Source organism: Asparagus officinalis, chromosome 1, assembly GCF_001876935.1.
Source record: "Asparagus officinalis chromosome 1, Aspof.V1, whole genome shotgun sequence".
NCBI classification, from domain to species: Eukaryota; Viridiplantae; Streptophyta; class Magnoliopsida; order Asparagales; family Asparagaceae; genus Asparagus; species Asparagus officinalis.
In genome coordinates, this window is record NC_033794.1 from 88,382,742 (window position 1) to 88,398,030 (window position 15,289).

Consider the following 15,289-nt stretch of genomic DNA (forward strand, 5'->3'; position numbering starts at 1 on the left):
TAGTTTCAAAATGTCTCACCTTAGTCGAAGATAATTCATTGATCCAATCGTGAGGCTAAATTATAATTGAGATTGATATGATGTCAAAGAAGCGATTTCAAAATAACATAGTTGAAGTAAACTCATTGATCCAAACGTGAGGCTAAATTATAATTGAGACTGATATGATGTCAAAGAAGTGATTTCAAAATAACCCCACTTTTATTTTGTTTCTTCCTACCTACTATTTTCTGTTCCCTATCCAACTCTCTATCAAAACCTTTCACAACAAATACCTTTATGAAGAGCATCATGGTATTTTCAGTAGCGCAAAGATATGAAAAGGGAAGCACATTTTTTAAACTTCTTTACGATTAACTCTTCTACTATAGGCATTAGAAATATTACCTCCAACTGTGGTAAGGTGCATGCTTCACCATCAACAAGCATTCCATCTGTAGCCCGGAGAAGAAGATCAGAGGCGCTTGCCAGAATAATTAATGCATCTGAACTATCATGGTTTCTCATAAGCTCCACAATTAATGTAACTATTCGCTGGTTGGTTCTCCACATTCCTTGGCCTTGCTCATCATCTCTTGCAATCCATGGCTGAAGATCCCTTTCTGCCTGTCAAATAACATAGAAAAAGTGACTGAAAATATTAGAGATAATAATAATAGGAAAACTCTACAATTAAGGGGAGTCAGTAAAGAGAAAATAGAGAAAATTTGAAAATTTAGCTACATATCGTACCTGAAGAACAATAGCAGTTGATGCCTTTGTTGGTGAAGCTGAAACAACATCACAAAGGGCATCCACCACCTAAAATATAATTGAAAGAGAAAATATTACTCCAGTAATTTAGTGTTTAGAGAAATAATAAATTCATCTGTCATTTTATAATATCATCTATCTTTGTCTCCTGCAATTTGTCGACATACATTCCTACCAAGAACCCTCGATAAATATGTAAAACAGGACATCTTGACAGTTCTATGCTAATGAATGTGTTTGATTAACACTGATATTTTTCATTTCATCTTCAATTTCAATTGGATCCAACTATGTATCAATTTCTTTCCTGCATGGTGTTCAAAGCTAGTGACTGTTGTACGAGAAATTGTTTCCTTGTCAGATGTATGCAATTATGCAATGATAATAATTCACGATGACACTTAAGCCTCAAATTTGAGGCAATACATTTGGATGAGACAGAAACATTATGATGATTTAGAGTAAGACAATGCTTAATGTGGTGCGCTAAAGTGGAAAAATTCAAGTTTGCAATCACATAATGAGTGTGTTGTTTGGTTAGAAAATATTGGAAGTGTACAGGGTATGTTCTTCTGTATGCATGATACTGTATGCATGACATACATAATACATGAAGCTAGGACTGTGACGACGAATTCAATGGAACAATAAAATGGTGTTACTTCATTCATCTGAATGTTAATGCAACTTCCATAAAAGAACAAAGACACATGGCAAGACTCTCCTTCAATATGTGCTTCCCGGGTAGATGTGAGTTTCAAAAAAGATGAATAATATCTAGTACTAGCCACATAGATAACAACTATTGAACCATGTAGGCTCAAATTGCTCACAAGGAAGAAGATAATGGACAATTTCCAGACTCTCGGGAAAGCATGCAAAGAATTGAGTAAATATAACTAGCAGAATGAATTTCTGACAAACTGACCAGTATACAAAACTTGCACAATATCAAAGTTACCATATACAAGATAAATCAAAGAAAATTTTCTCATGCACTAACTTTCCACTATTTGGTACAAGACAACTGCAGTATGCAAGTTTATGAAGATCAGCAACTTCCATTTCATGCACACTAAATTTTGGGCACATTAAGAAGAATGAAACATAAAAATCTACATTGGAAATTGATACTTAAAGGTTAACTATGTCCAAATATAAATGTATATCATAATTTAATTTCTATACAAGCATTGCAGAGGAACCTAAGGATGTGTTACTAAAATAATTCAGGTTCAGCATTTTAACATTCTTGTGTGACTTGCAGTTATAGTACATTCTAAGTTACTAATATTTGCAGTAAACAGCACATGCAGAGATACTAAGAAATCTAGAAGATTGCATAATAGGTCAAACGTGGCTGCAAGAAAATTGATAATCAAATGCAGTTCCACAAATACAGTACATACCTGTCTCCAGCCTTGCTGAGCAGATGTACTTTCAGCACACATTTGTGTTTCTGGTGCTGCAATCAACTTGTGCCACAATAGTGAGACGACAGAGAAACATAGTTCTTGCTTTTCCGCGAGTACAGATTTTAGAGGAGCTTGTGTGTTACAACTATAACCTAATCTGCGGTCAGTTGTAAGAAAATTTGCCAGATCAAATGCATCTTTAGGCAAACTTGTAACACTTTCCTCAGATGTGTTGATAATAGTACTTGGTGCTACAATTTTCTGACATTTTCTAGATGTTCCTGAACAGTCACCCTTGGGCTGTGAAGATGAATTGTCCTTCATGTTTGTATAACTTATTCGCTTCATGCCATTCAATGATTCATCCTTTCGGACTGATGCACGTACTAAGCTTGCTTCAAGGGGTTCTGCCTGAGTAACTATGGAGGCAACAGTTTTACCATGTATGTCAATAAGGTGGTAAAGTGAAGAAGCTCTTGCAGAAATCTCAGTGTCCCATTTGCATCGCATTAAAACAGAGAGGGCATTAATGCATGCTTTTGAACGTCTAAATAAATCAGAAACATGAGCAGCTACCATTGCTGCAGCCACGATCTCATTTGAACTGTAGCTCCATGAGGTGCCAACTGATGATGGTTTCAGTGAGAATAGAGCTTCTAAAATACCAAGGATTCTACGAGTGTGACGGACTGCAGAGCAGACGCCATTTTGTAACTCTGTTGCAACGCCATTAGTTTTTGCAGTCATGGTCAACCTTGACCTATCTTTCGAGTCTGAATAAGTACCATTTTTAGAGATCAAGGGGAATAATTGGAGTTCACAAGATAAGGCACATATGGCAGCTAGCACATATGAATCAAATGTAGCAACTGGCCCTTGTTTTTTCTTCTTTCTAGTTCTTGTAGTTGTTCTCCCGTTACTTATTTGAGGTTCATCGCATATTTCATCAGATACAAGAATGTCAGTACCTGTTGGTCTCTTACTGCCATTAGGAGAAGCTTCGTTACTGACACACACAGTGAGCACAACAAACAACAGACGAGAGGCAAGATCCATAGATGCACATGATTCCAGAAAGAGTGAGTGGATCATTGTACGCAATTCAGCAACAGCTAAGTTCTTAGTGGTGGACCACATACCACCCTGAGTTCTCGACTTTTTGGACTGCTCCATAGAGGTTTCCGGTGGAAAGGTTCTCCTGAGTGTTGCTTCCACAGTAGCCACAAATATCCTGATCAGGCATGCTTCAGATGGACTTCCCCGAGGGAGATACTCCAATACTTTAAGCAGGGGTAAGTACAAACTCCATGATAACACTGGAGGTTGTAGTGGTGTGGCAACCACAATTTCAGGCAAATCAACAGCAGATGAATTCAGAGGAAGCAGGCCATAGGCAGCTTCCCAGATAGTGCAGATTCGCCACTCAACATCAGGACCGTGAGCACATAGCATTGAAGCAATCCCTTGTGCAGTTGCCTCAATAGTAGCTTCGGCAGCAGGTACTTCTAACTGCTCATGTTTCAACCGGCCATGTTAAGTTTTCGTTACAAAAATTAGCTTATGCAGATATTCTAAGTTTCTAACTAATTGAATATAAATCTTATAGTTTAAAGTAGCAGCTTTTATGACAATGAGTATGCACCAGAGAAAATGTAGAACTGTCGCCATGAGTTATAGTTCAGACTCGTGAAATTGAGTATTCGACATTTAGTCAATGACTGTAAACGCAGAAGTAACAAGACGTACCTGCTTTTTATAGGATGATATATAGCCACCCAGAGGTTCATGGTGCACTTCAACTCCCTCAGCATGCCTTATAGGAGGAAAAAGTAATGTAGGTTGTGAAAGTATTCGAAAGAGCAAAGCAGCAGCAGCATCTGCAGCAATACCATCTCTCATCGACATTGCGGTGCCAATTGCTCGAAGGAAGTGTAAATGCAACCAATTCCTTGGAAGCTACATGAAGAACATCAGGATTAGCAGCTATATACAGTAGAGAAAATAGAAAGAAAATAACAAGTTACTTCACATTGTGATCAATTAAATGAAAAGAGAAAAAATAATCTTGGATGTTTACAGACAAAGGTGCACATTCCATACATAACCTTAAAATTGTTGGAGCAAAAATAAGTTGAGAATCAAACCCATTTTAGCTTTAGATATAAAGGTGCACACTGCGTACACAACCTTAAAATTGTTCGAGAAAAAAAGAAGTTGAGAATCAAACCCGTTCAAGCTTGCGGCTACCATGGCAGTACATAGAAACCAAAAAGATGCAATTATCACCGCTACATTTTGAGGTGGTTGCCTTTCCTTTTATGATTTATGATGTGATGATAATTAACACATTGCAACTTTCTTGTGCAAAAGAGTCACATTGGTATTCATAATACATTGAGTGCTTTAGAGTAACTCTGTTTTTCACATTCAAGAAAAAAAATACATGTAAAACAACCAAGCCCTCCGGAAACACTAACAAAAAATATTTAATATGATTCCCTAGACAGCAGGCAGAGAATATAATTTAAGCAAGTAACAGCTTATAGTTCAATGCCAATACAGCAGACCAGTGAAGTCATTATTAGGGTAAATTTTAAATTAAAAAAACATAACAAATGTTTTACATTAGCTCTCATCTACTATTAACGTCGATAAAAAATATTGGTCCAACAGGGAAGGGGCTTGCAAGTTTTTGAGCAACGTATGTACTAAAATTCGACTTACTTACATTTTCTAGATTGTACCTGGAGAAAGATATTTTCTCGTTCTCTACGATCATATGTTATCAAATACTATGTCCACCCATGTATACAAGGAACCTTCTTCCAAAAGTTTGGATGCTGTACAATAATGAAAGAAATCATATTTTCAGTCTTATAGGTTCCAGGTCCTTAACCTGTATGTCTGATTCACCAGACAAAATTTCAAGTAGTAAACATCCACAAAGATTCTTATGATGGCTTCTTTGGAATATTCAATCATACTAGCCATGGATTATATATATCTCCTTTGCTTCTGGGTTTGGTTGTTTTTTATATCCGCCACTCCCATGGTCTACCCAGCTAAATCAATAAAGTTAACTAATCTCGGCCTCTAAATTCTACGGAACAAAAGTTAAAATTTTCAGTCCTCTTAAATCCACGTATGTTAGAAATAATAAGTGTCATTTACACTTGTAGGAAAAATAAGTTAGAAATAATAAATGTGACTTACACATGAACAAAAAGTTAAATGTTCCCTCCTCTTAAGTCTCTGGTGTATAAAGAGGTAAGTATAATGCTATAAGATAAGATCACAGATGACATAAAGTTATAAAACAAATAGCTGACTACAACAGTACCAAAAAAGTCTCTTAAAATGACTTAACATGATAAATAATCATAAAGAGCTTCAACTCACAAACTACAAATCCTGAGAATCACATGATTTTTTTGATAATTGTAGTGAATAAGATTGCATGGTTTTTTTTATTAGTGCATCTTACTCACAACAGGAGAACCAATAACTGCATAGCTTCTCTTCACATAACATGATAAAAGAACTCGATTAAAAAAGAAGAACAATTTAAGAAAATAAGTAACTATAAACAGTGGAAACAGGTGAACTACTACAGAACTGAACGAGTCATGTTGGTTAACTTTACACTTCTACCTACCCTCATGCCAGATGCATAGTCCTCAGCAGCCCTAAGGAGTTCGACAAGTTGTACAGCAGCATCAAGTGCATCTGGAGCCCATGATGGTGGTGCTTCAAGAAGTCCAAGAAGAAGCCTTTGTGTAGCACTTGGAGTTGCAATTGCATAATACCTGAGCCAAAAAATTTCAGCTGCTGGATTAAATATTTGCAAATGCAATGAAATAACAAAAGCAACCAAAGTTCTGGAGATTTACCGATGAAATAAACGGGCATATGGCTCTAGTGCAGGCAAGCCTGCTACTAGATGCTCATCTAGGGCAGTTGTAGGAGGAGGAAGCAAAAGAGCAGGAACAGCTGCGGCTGTGAGATTTGCAGTTTCATATCGGACAACTTCTTCATCACAAACACTCAGTATCACTCCAGCACCATTGGCAACAGCCCATCTTGGGGTCGATGGCATAAGTTGAGGATGCTTTCCAGATCCACGACTACTACCTGAACCAGTTGGGTTAAAAAAACGTTCATAATAGAGTCCCAGCTTTAATTACATGGTTGAGAATAAGATAACCAAAGATAGAAAATGAAAACTGTCATTGAAAACAAGCAAACAAGCAAGCAAGCATGTCACAGGTGCACTCACATGTAGACATGCACAGATGTACACACATGAAGTATATAGCTGATTTTTCACTATGGAATAAGCTGCCTATTTCCCAAGGATGTTGAGAATAACTGTGAATACCAACTTGATGCCAAACTAGACTATTATTACCAATCTTATGTGGTGCATGCCTCAAAGTAACACATGCACGCACAGATTTATTACAATTGGCTTAAGAGGTAAAATTTGTACACTGGAAAAGAACTATACTTCACATATAGTGTTGCACTTTTTTGTACACGAGCTTCTATCCTTGTAGCCTAAGATTTCAAGCACAGTGTACTCATACCTACATCACCCAAAGGAATTCTTTTATATTGTCAAAATCCGTAGTTATGTTTCCGATGGACCAATACTTATCAAAATATATAATGAAAGTATCAGCAAGAGCAAATGACTAGTACCAATAGAGGAATGACAGCAATAGGATTATACACAAGAATGATCGAAGTTCAACTTCATTCACTTTCTAGCACCATAGAAGGCAGAGAAAGTAATGAAAATTAAATTTCCATATATTTAGTTTAAACTTCAAGACTGAAACCAAATACACGTATTTTAAACAAAGTGGCTTAACCCTTTATATTGGAGATAGATTTGGGAGCTGTATAATGCACCCAGGGTTATCTACAGGACCAAACATGAAACAGCGTCCATATGGACATAGAAAAGTTCATGATAAAATCTAACAGAGATTACTTACTAGTTGTTGGAGGCTTTAATTCTCCACCAGCTGCATATTTGCCCATGACCCCACCACACCTGATATCATGAACAATTCATGAACTATAATAAGCATGTTATCCCCTCCATATGGTTCACATATCCATTAAAACGCAATGTGTATTTTAAACTTTAAAAAATATAAGTACATACTTAGTTTGAAATGAGAAATACATATATGAAATAATCCGGACTAATCATGGTCATGGATGATGAAACGTCCCTAATGTCTCAAGACTGAAGAAAACCCTAATTTATAAATATTTTTAAGATACTAAAATAGTAAAAATGAGTATGAAACTAGTACATTTTTAAAACGGTTCTACCTTTGCTGACTTGTATAAAAAAGAATGATCGCTTTCTAAAAGGAGGTAGAATGTTGTGTTTTCTTGACATAAACAGTTACTTGATAAAGACCTCGACAAGGATATAGTCGGTGGAATATGAGTATGGCTGGTAAAATAAAGGTCAGAATTTTCATACTTAAACATGAACCAAAATTACGCCACTGACCAGAACTAATGGCAAACAGACACCACAAGGACAGTTCCTTCAACACCTCAGATGTATTATCCGCAAGTGATTACCAGCTTTAAGCTGCTTAGTTGTGATGAATGTCTTGACTGTCTAAAATAAGAGATGAGTCTGATCACATGATATGGATCAAGTCATTGGATGCCATAGAGGTCATGTGCCAAAACTGTTAATTGCATGACTAATGAGTTAATCATATTCACACAAGGAATAATAAGTGGTTATAGTTTACATGTAGCACATAGAAGAACTTCAACCACTTATTGATGCCCAGAAGAATGCACGTAGAATAAAGAATGGATATGCTAAAAAACATTTCATACCATTACGAGAGAGCTTATGGACAGTACTGAGATTTTGAGGGTTCATGAAGATTCAGGAACGTGGTAATAGAAGGTCTTGGCGATGTGTAGAAACATTAAAGAGATCAGGGAATTACTTCAGATTGTTAGGAGCAGAGCAACACAACAGCGATCTGAAAAGCCAACTTCTAGCAATAACAGAGAAAATTCCACTCACTGATATAGGTGAAGGATACACAACTAACCTCAAGAAAGTATATCTATTACATAACATGAATGTTACAAATATGTAATACATGACGAAATCTTGATGTTTCTAGCTATGATTAGCTGACCATCTGTCTCTTGGAGTTACCTATTGCCTATATTGGGATAATCACAAAAAGAAATGTGGAAAGAAACGAAAAAAAAAATCATCATATAGAAGCTCATGACCTAAACCAAATGATAGGATTCTCAGAGAGACATGAGGAACATTGAGACTCAGTTTTTTTAAAAGCAACCAGACAAGATATCCAGGAAATTTATAACTAGAGAAAAAGAGAAAGTAGGTATTGAACGTCAATGAATAGGAAGGGGGAGAAGAAGTAGAAGTACAACGAATGGAGTTAGGAGGAAATACTGGAAGAAGAAAAAGACTAATTCTAAATCAAGTTGGCATGCTGCTCCAATGCTCCTAGTTGGTCATCCATTCTGGTGTAAGGGGATGTTGATCGAGACTCGGTTTATTAAACTAATGAATAAGACTCTTACAAAGGTAATGTTTCCCATATCTGATAACACAAGTAGGCGCATCAAAGGAAGTCATGCAATCTGCCTAATAAAAATGCAGATTTAGCCATTTTGACCTTGCATGTTTTTATGCGAAGCGAAAAATTGAAGGATTACAAAAAGAAAATTATAGTTGAACACGTACCACCGAAAGTAATCACTTCTAATGCCCAAAGGTGCAGTGATCAATATATCTGTAATCCATGGAGATAAAGGCCGCATTGGCTTCCTGTCGTTTTCCTGTGCACGAGAATGATTAGATTCCCCCTCCCTAAAGTCACTTGTCGTGGCATGTTTACTACTACTGCTCCTTTCCGCCTCACCCTTATGATCCGCAACCTTGAATATCGGTCGATTATAGTGAGTTAACACTCGTAAAATTTCTCCACATGCCAGAGCCCACTGTTCAGAGTACTCTTTCTGCAATTTAAAATAATCATAAGAGGAAAGTTAAGAGATAACAGGATAATCTTTTAATTAGGGGCTGATTAAATGTACATGAGCTTAGTTGCATGATATTGTAATCCACTGATGTCATATATGCTAATCACAATTTGTGTGGATATTTGGCAAATGAAATAAATTACCTATGTATTGCTTACCTCAGAACGTTGGCTAAATAAAGATATGAAAGAACAAAAAGGAGGATCATGCTTGTCATACACCAGAGACCCATCAATTATGCAAGAAAGTATTGGATGGACAACTGCATGTCCATGCTCTGGATGATGAAGAACAAATGTTGCTGAAAATTATGTGACAAATAATCAGCATATTTCAGCAAAAAAGGACAATTATCTGATATGTTCATTTGATAAATCTGATTCAAGGAGCAATATTTGACTTACCCAATACTTCATCCAGAAGGCGTTTTTCTTTAGATGGATAGTGACATTGAATTAGCTGCATAGGAATATAACAAAATAAGACTAAGAATTTTAAATATTATTCAAAGTTTCTAAATAGAACAAGACGATATATTTTGTCACGATTAGACAAGTCAATGGCAAATTTTTTTGGCATAATTATTTTTGACAGTTTTCATAGCGCTACTCAGGTTGGCAACGAATAACAGACATTAAGAGGTTCACACCTGAGCCACATCTTCTGGGAATTGCCCGGATGTGAACTGGCCAAAGTACTCAACATAGGCCATAATTTGCACCTGCCAAAATAAAATTTACCTCATTGAGAATAAGAAGACAAAATGAGTTGTCACAACTTGACGAAGGAAACATGGAAGCGCACAACGAAGGTTCTCCAAGAATTAATACTCCCTTATGCAGTACAAAAAATGTAAGCTTAAGATTCAGGGCAAAAACTTCTGGAAGAATTAGGACAAGCAAACTGAGTGTTCAAGAGTTCAACAAACCACAACGTTACCACCACCAATATCAAAGCCCCGTAACAGCTACGTGGACTCCTTTGCTTTCCACATCATCTGTATAATTGCCCTCTCTCAGCGAAATTGACACCTATTATATACTTTTCAAGTACCTCAAATATGGGGTTAGTTTGGGTCTATCCATAGCCCAACAGCCGTATATAAACTATGATCTGGTGATTCCCAGAATGTCATCCCAGGTAATTCTCCCTCATCTTACATTAGATTGGAGCTATCTTAAAGAACACATTTCTTGAACCAGCTCTTGATTTTCATGGTGGATACATGTACGATTTGTTAAGCTGGCATAAATGACATGTATTTTGAATGCTACTTGCATGTTAAAACCAGTGTAAAATAGGTACAACTTCAACAAGAGTACACCCATGACATGTATTCTGAATGCTACTTGTGTGTTCTATGGTTATTGGTATTTAGTTTTCATGATTTATGTGATTTCGGAAATTAGAGTTTCATTAGAACCTTGACGTCATATCATATCTTGTCCCATCACTATATAGACTTAAAGAGTAAGGAAAATCAACGAAAGAAAGACTCGGTTACTTCTAGAAAGATTTAGATACAAATCCTTTCCTCTAGGTTTTGATGATTGCAGAGCCATTTCCAGGATCTATTCTGTTAATGTTGATTGACATCTTCGAATCCCCAAAATTCAAAAATAATTTGGAATTTTCTTGCATGCATCAAATAGCCACAAAAAAATGTCAAAAGGTAGCATGTTCTTTCATTATATGGTCCTCAGCATATAAACATAAAAGCCCAACCCAAACCTTCAGTGATGACCTATATCTTATAAAAACCTTAGGCACCAATAATTGCTAGGTTATCAATACTACAAAACTGGGCAATTAGCTGGTTTCAGCCTTAGATCTAGAATATGGAAATTTAGTTATGGAAATCTAGTTTTGAGGTGGGGGCATGACCCTTTCAAACCACAATGTAGCTCCGTCCTTGCAGACAGGGAGATACCCAATATATTAAAAAAATCTAGGATATGAAAATAAAGTAATATGCACAAACACATGTACAGACATACATGTACTTGGCTTATTTATGAGGGGTTTTGAAGGCAACTACAAGTATAAAATAAAAAATTGATTTAGACCGCCCCAGAGATAGAGAGAGAAGAGAGGAGAGAGAGAGAGAGAGAGAGAGAGAGAGAGAGAGAGAGAGAGAGAGAGAGAGATTTGTCACTTTTTAGTAATCTTCTATGCTCTTTTCTTATCTTTCGATAACTAAGTTTTACATATTTTTAAGATCCCTAAATTAGTGGAAAATGATTTATATGGTTTACAGGGAATGTTTGGTATATTGCAATTGTAAATGCAGCAAATGTTGCATGCGACATTGTCGCAAGGAATTTGCTTCAATCGACAATCACGACTTTAATTCTTTTAAAGTCAACCTATGGCATTGATTCCCTCTACACTTGATACCTAAGTTAAATAGTAAGATCCCTCCTCTAAGTTGGATGGTAAAAAACTATCATCATCCTCTCTAGTTCCCATTTCCAACTTCCAGTAGTGCCTTGCATGAACACTAGAGTAGCGCTATGCAAAGAGAGGAAGCCAGTGATAAGTAGGTATACAAGGAGAGAGAGAGAGAGAGAGAGAGAGAGAGAGAGAGAGAGAGAGAGAGATTTGTCACTTTTTAGTAATCTTCTATGCTCTTTTCTTATCTTTCGATAACTAAGTTTTACATATTTTTAAGATCCCTAAATTAGTGGAAAATGATTTATATGGTTTACAGGGAATGTTTGGTATATTGCAATTGTAAATGCAGCAAATGTTGCATGCGACATTGTCGCAAGGAATTTGCTTCAATCGACAATCACGACTTTAATTCTTTTAAAGTCAACCTATGGCATTGATTCCCTCTACACTTGATACCTAAGTTAAATAGTAAGATCCCTCCTCTAAGTTGGATGGTAAAAAACTATCATCATCCTCTCTAGTTCCCATTTCCAACTTCCAGTAGTGCCTTGCATGAACACTAGAGTAGCGCTATGCAAAGAGAGGAAGCCAGTGATAAGTAGGTATACAAGGAGGTGATGACAATTTCATTGGGTTGTTTTTCTTTTTTGCTCGACCTTCTTCATCAAGTAATACCTATTTCAACTATTCTTTGTGTTTATGCAATTGGATCTTTAGACGATTTAATTTAGTTTGTATGCTTTTGTGGTTGCTTTCAAGCTTTTTAGGAGAGGTTAGTCAACTAGAACTCAAAACTATAAGTCAACTAGAGCTCAAAACTATAACTGGGATAATTTTGTGTAATAAAATTTTATAGCATTAGTCAATTAGAACTAGAAGTAAAATAAAGTTGTATAGTGTCGGGGCATTGTATGTCAAAAGTGGTTAGGTATACAATTTATATGTAAGTCAAAAGTTATTATTATTTTGATGTTTCGCACTAATGTCGGGGCATTGTATGGGCAAAGATTGCTCATTATCCACATTTTGAACTAGAATTAAGTGGTACATAACAATAACTTTCCTATTTCTTTTTCTATTCTTTTTATTTTTCATATTTTGTTTCTCCATCCTCTTCAAACCACCCATAAGATCATATTGCCTCTCTTCTTACTCTTCTCTTTATATGTTGTTTTCTCTTTTAATTGAATATTGAATCTGTATAATTAATTTAAATTAAAAAATCACAAATCCATACTTTATAAAAAAAATCAATTGAAATTAAGAGATGCAGGAAAGATGTTTGGTAGAGCGAAAAAGGAAGAAAATAGGGGGGAATTTTGTCTTCTATATTGCTAGTATAATTATAATTCCAAAATTCTAAAAAAATTGCAATTATTATAATAATATCTTATAGCCTAACCAATAGTTATTCAATATTAATTAATATTAAAGTAATTAACTATTAATTGATAATAGTAAGTTAAAAATATATACATAATAGTCTTATCATCAAAATGCATAACTTATATACTTATTGCTTGTCACAAATTATCCCAAACCATGCTAACAATTGTCCCACTAAAATATCCCACTTCAAAAAAACTACTCCCAATTATTCCACTAAAGGATTTTACTTTAAAAAAATATCACATACTAACAACTATCCCAGTTCTAGCGAAAGTCTTCCAATTAAATAACCCCCCAACCCCCAACCCCTCAAAAAAATCCTAACTGAGGAATTTTGATGAGGTACATCTTTTCTTGAGGAAAATTGTCCGGCTACGACTTTCCCACATTAGAAATGAGTTTGTTTGGATAATTTTTTTTTTAATCAAACATCTTATTCTCAATTGCAACATGTTTCTTTTGAAAAGTTAAACAACTACTAAAAGTTCTTGCATACATCTACAATTGGATATTTAGAAAGCTATTTTGGGTTGCTATTGGGAGGTTATGTCTTGCCTACCTAACTGTATAGAGCCCAAATGAGCCCAAGCTTGGCTGATCTCAATCTTTCTGACTCAACTTAATGTATAGTCTCAAGTAAGAATCCCATGTCCTAACTTGTATAAAAATATTGTGTTTCTTCATAATAAATAGTTCTGATAACCTATTGAGCTAGTTTTCAAAATTTATGATAACCAGAATGACTTCGATCTGTTGGTTCCAAGTCTTACTCCCTAATTATAGTTAAACATCATAGCTTCCTCTAACGTGGCTTGTGCTACACAAAGGGGTCGAATCGAATTGAATAGAATACTATGATGTTTGTAAATTTATTCATTTAAAATTCTTGAATTGAGTACGAATTCGCATATCAATCTCTAGTTCTTCAAATTTGAATTTGCATAGAAATACCTTTCGAATATTCGTGGTAATGTATCAAATATTATTGTGAATTCATTTGATACAATAATTTATAGTTTAAGAATATTAAACTATGTAATTAAGAAGAAAATTTTATTTAGTTAAAAATTTTTGACTTAAGAACTAACATAGGGCTCTTTAAGTTGGTCAAAATTAATATAGACCTAAAATTACAAAAATAAATAGGTAAAAACATAACATCATGCAGGTCAATAATACAAATTCTCAGAGATGAAACTCTAAATGAATATTTGATAATCAAACGAATCGAATATATATTTGGCTAAGTTCTATTGTTTTGTGAACGAGATACTAAAATCTATTTGTTTAATGCTAAATGAAATATCGGAACAAGTATGACCGTATCGTCAGACGAACAACTAACAAACTATTTGCTAATTAATTGGTTTGTTGCCACCCCTAGAGCCTACATATGCTAATAAAAAAACTTGTACATTTGACTAATTTCTATTAATTTATGAACATAATACTAAAAACTATTTGTTTAATGCTAAATGAACTACCGAGTTGAATAGACGAACAGCTAACGAACTATTTGTTAATTATTTGGTTCTTTTCCACCCCTAGAGCCCATTTTTGAATTTAACTTGCATAAAATTCTTTTATCAAAATAGTTTTCACCAACAGTTTCCCTTAATATTTGTTGTTCTAAAACCTTCCTGAATTCAGAGAGATATTTTGAAGTTCAAAATTTTTAAATCCCAGGCATCATAACTATAATAAACAAGACTTATCCCATTTTACGAACTCGTCTCTGCACTACAACAATAGTTGTCACTAACATTCAATCTGACAACAAATTTCAAACATCTACAATCATAAAATATATAAAATCATTTAAAAATAACCGTATTCTGTAAAATATCTGTACCTGTCTCTGATGTTCATCCTGCGGCGGAGGCCAGAGCAGAGACGAGTATTGGAGCCCATCAACCCACGTCTCACCGGAACTAGACATTCTACAACCTCCCTACTCCTTCAAACTAACGCTGCTTTCCCTACAAGCTGCTTCAACCAAAGATGATCAAAGCGTGCAACGAACGAGATCACTGCACCAAAGAATCAGAAGAAACAAATAAATCAAATCCAATCCCTTTCATCCAAACAAATAAAATCCTCGCCCAACTTACGATGTCTTTTGACCGCAAATACCATCCGAAACGCCGTTCAGATCCCCCGGCAGCGATTTCGGTTCAAAAACAACAATAGATACCATCTCAACTGACCCCAATCAAATCAAACCTCCAAAAACTCTGGGAAAGTCCGGGAAATTCAAGGAATCCGAG

General features: G+C 35.4%; 1 protein-coding gene across 1 annotated transcript in view; it reads right to left on the reverse strand.

Moving 5' to 3' along the window:
- LOC109827399 (protein GIGANTEA-like) overlaps window positions 1-14,993 on the reverse strand; it is a 17,276-nt gene extending 2,283 nt beyond the window's left edge. The window contains 12 exon segments of the mRNA XM_020394416.1: window positions 388-606; window positions 733-801; window positions 2,163-3,677; window positions 3,915-4,124; window positions 5,824-5,974; window positions 6,059-6,299; window positions 7,169-7,227; window positions 8,941-9,215; window positions 9,398-9,540; window positions 9,644-9,698; window positions 9,889-9,960; window positions 14,875-14,993. Of these exon segments, the coding sequence (XP_020250005.1) occupies window positions 388-606; window positions 733-801; window positions 2,163-3,677; window positions 3,915-4,124; window positions 5,824-5,974; window positions 6,059-6,299; window positions 7,169-7,227; window positions 8,941-9,215; window positions 9,398-9,540; window positions 9,644-9,698; window positions 9,889-9,960; window positions 14,875-14,961 (3,096 nt within the window). The 5' untranslated portion in view covers window positions 14,962-14,993.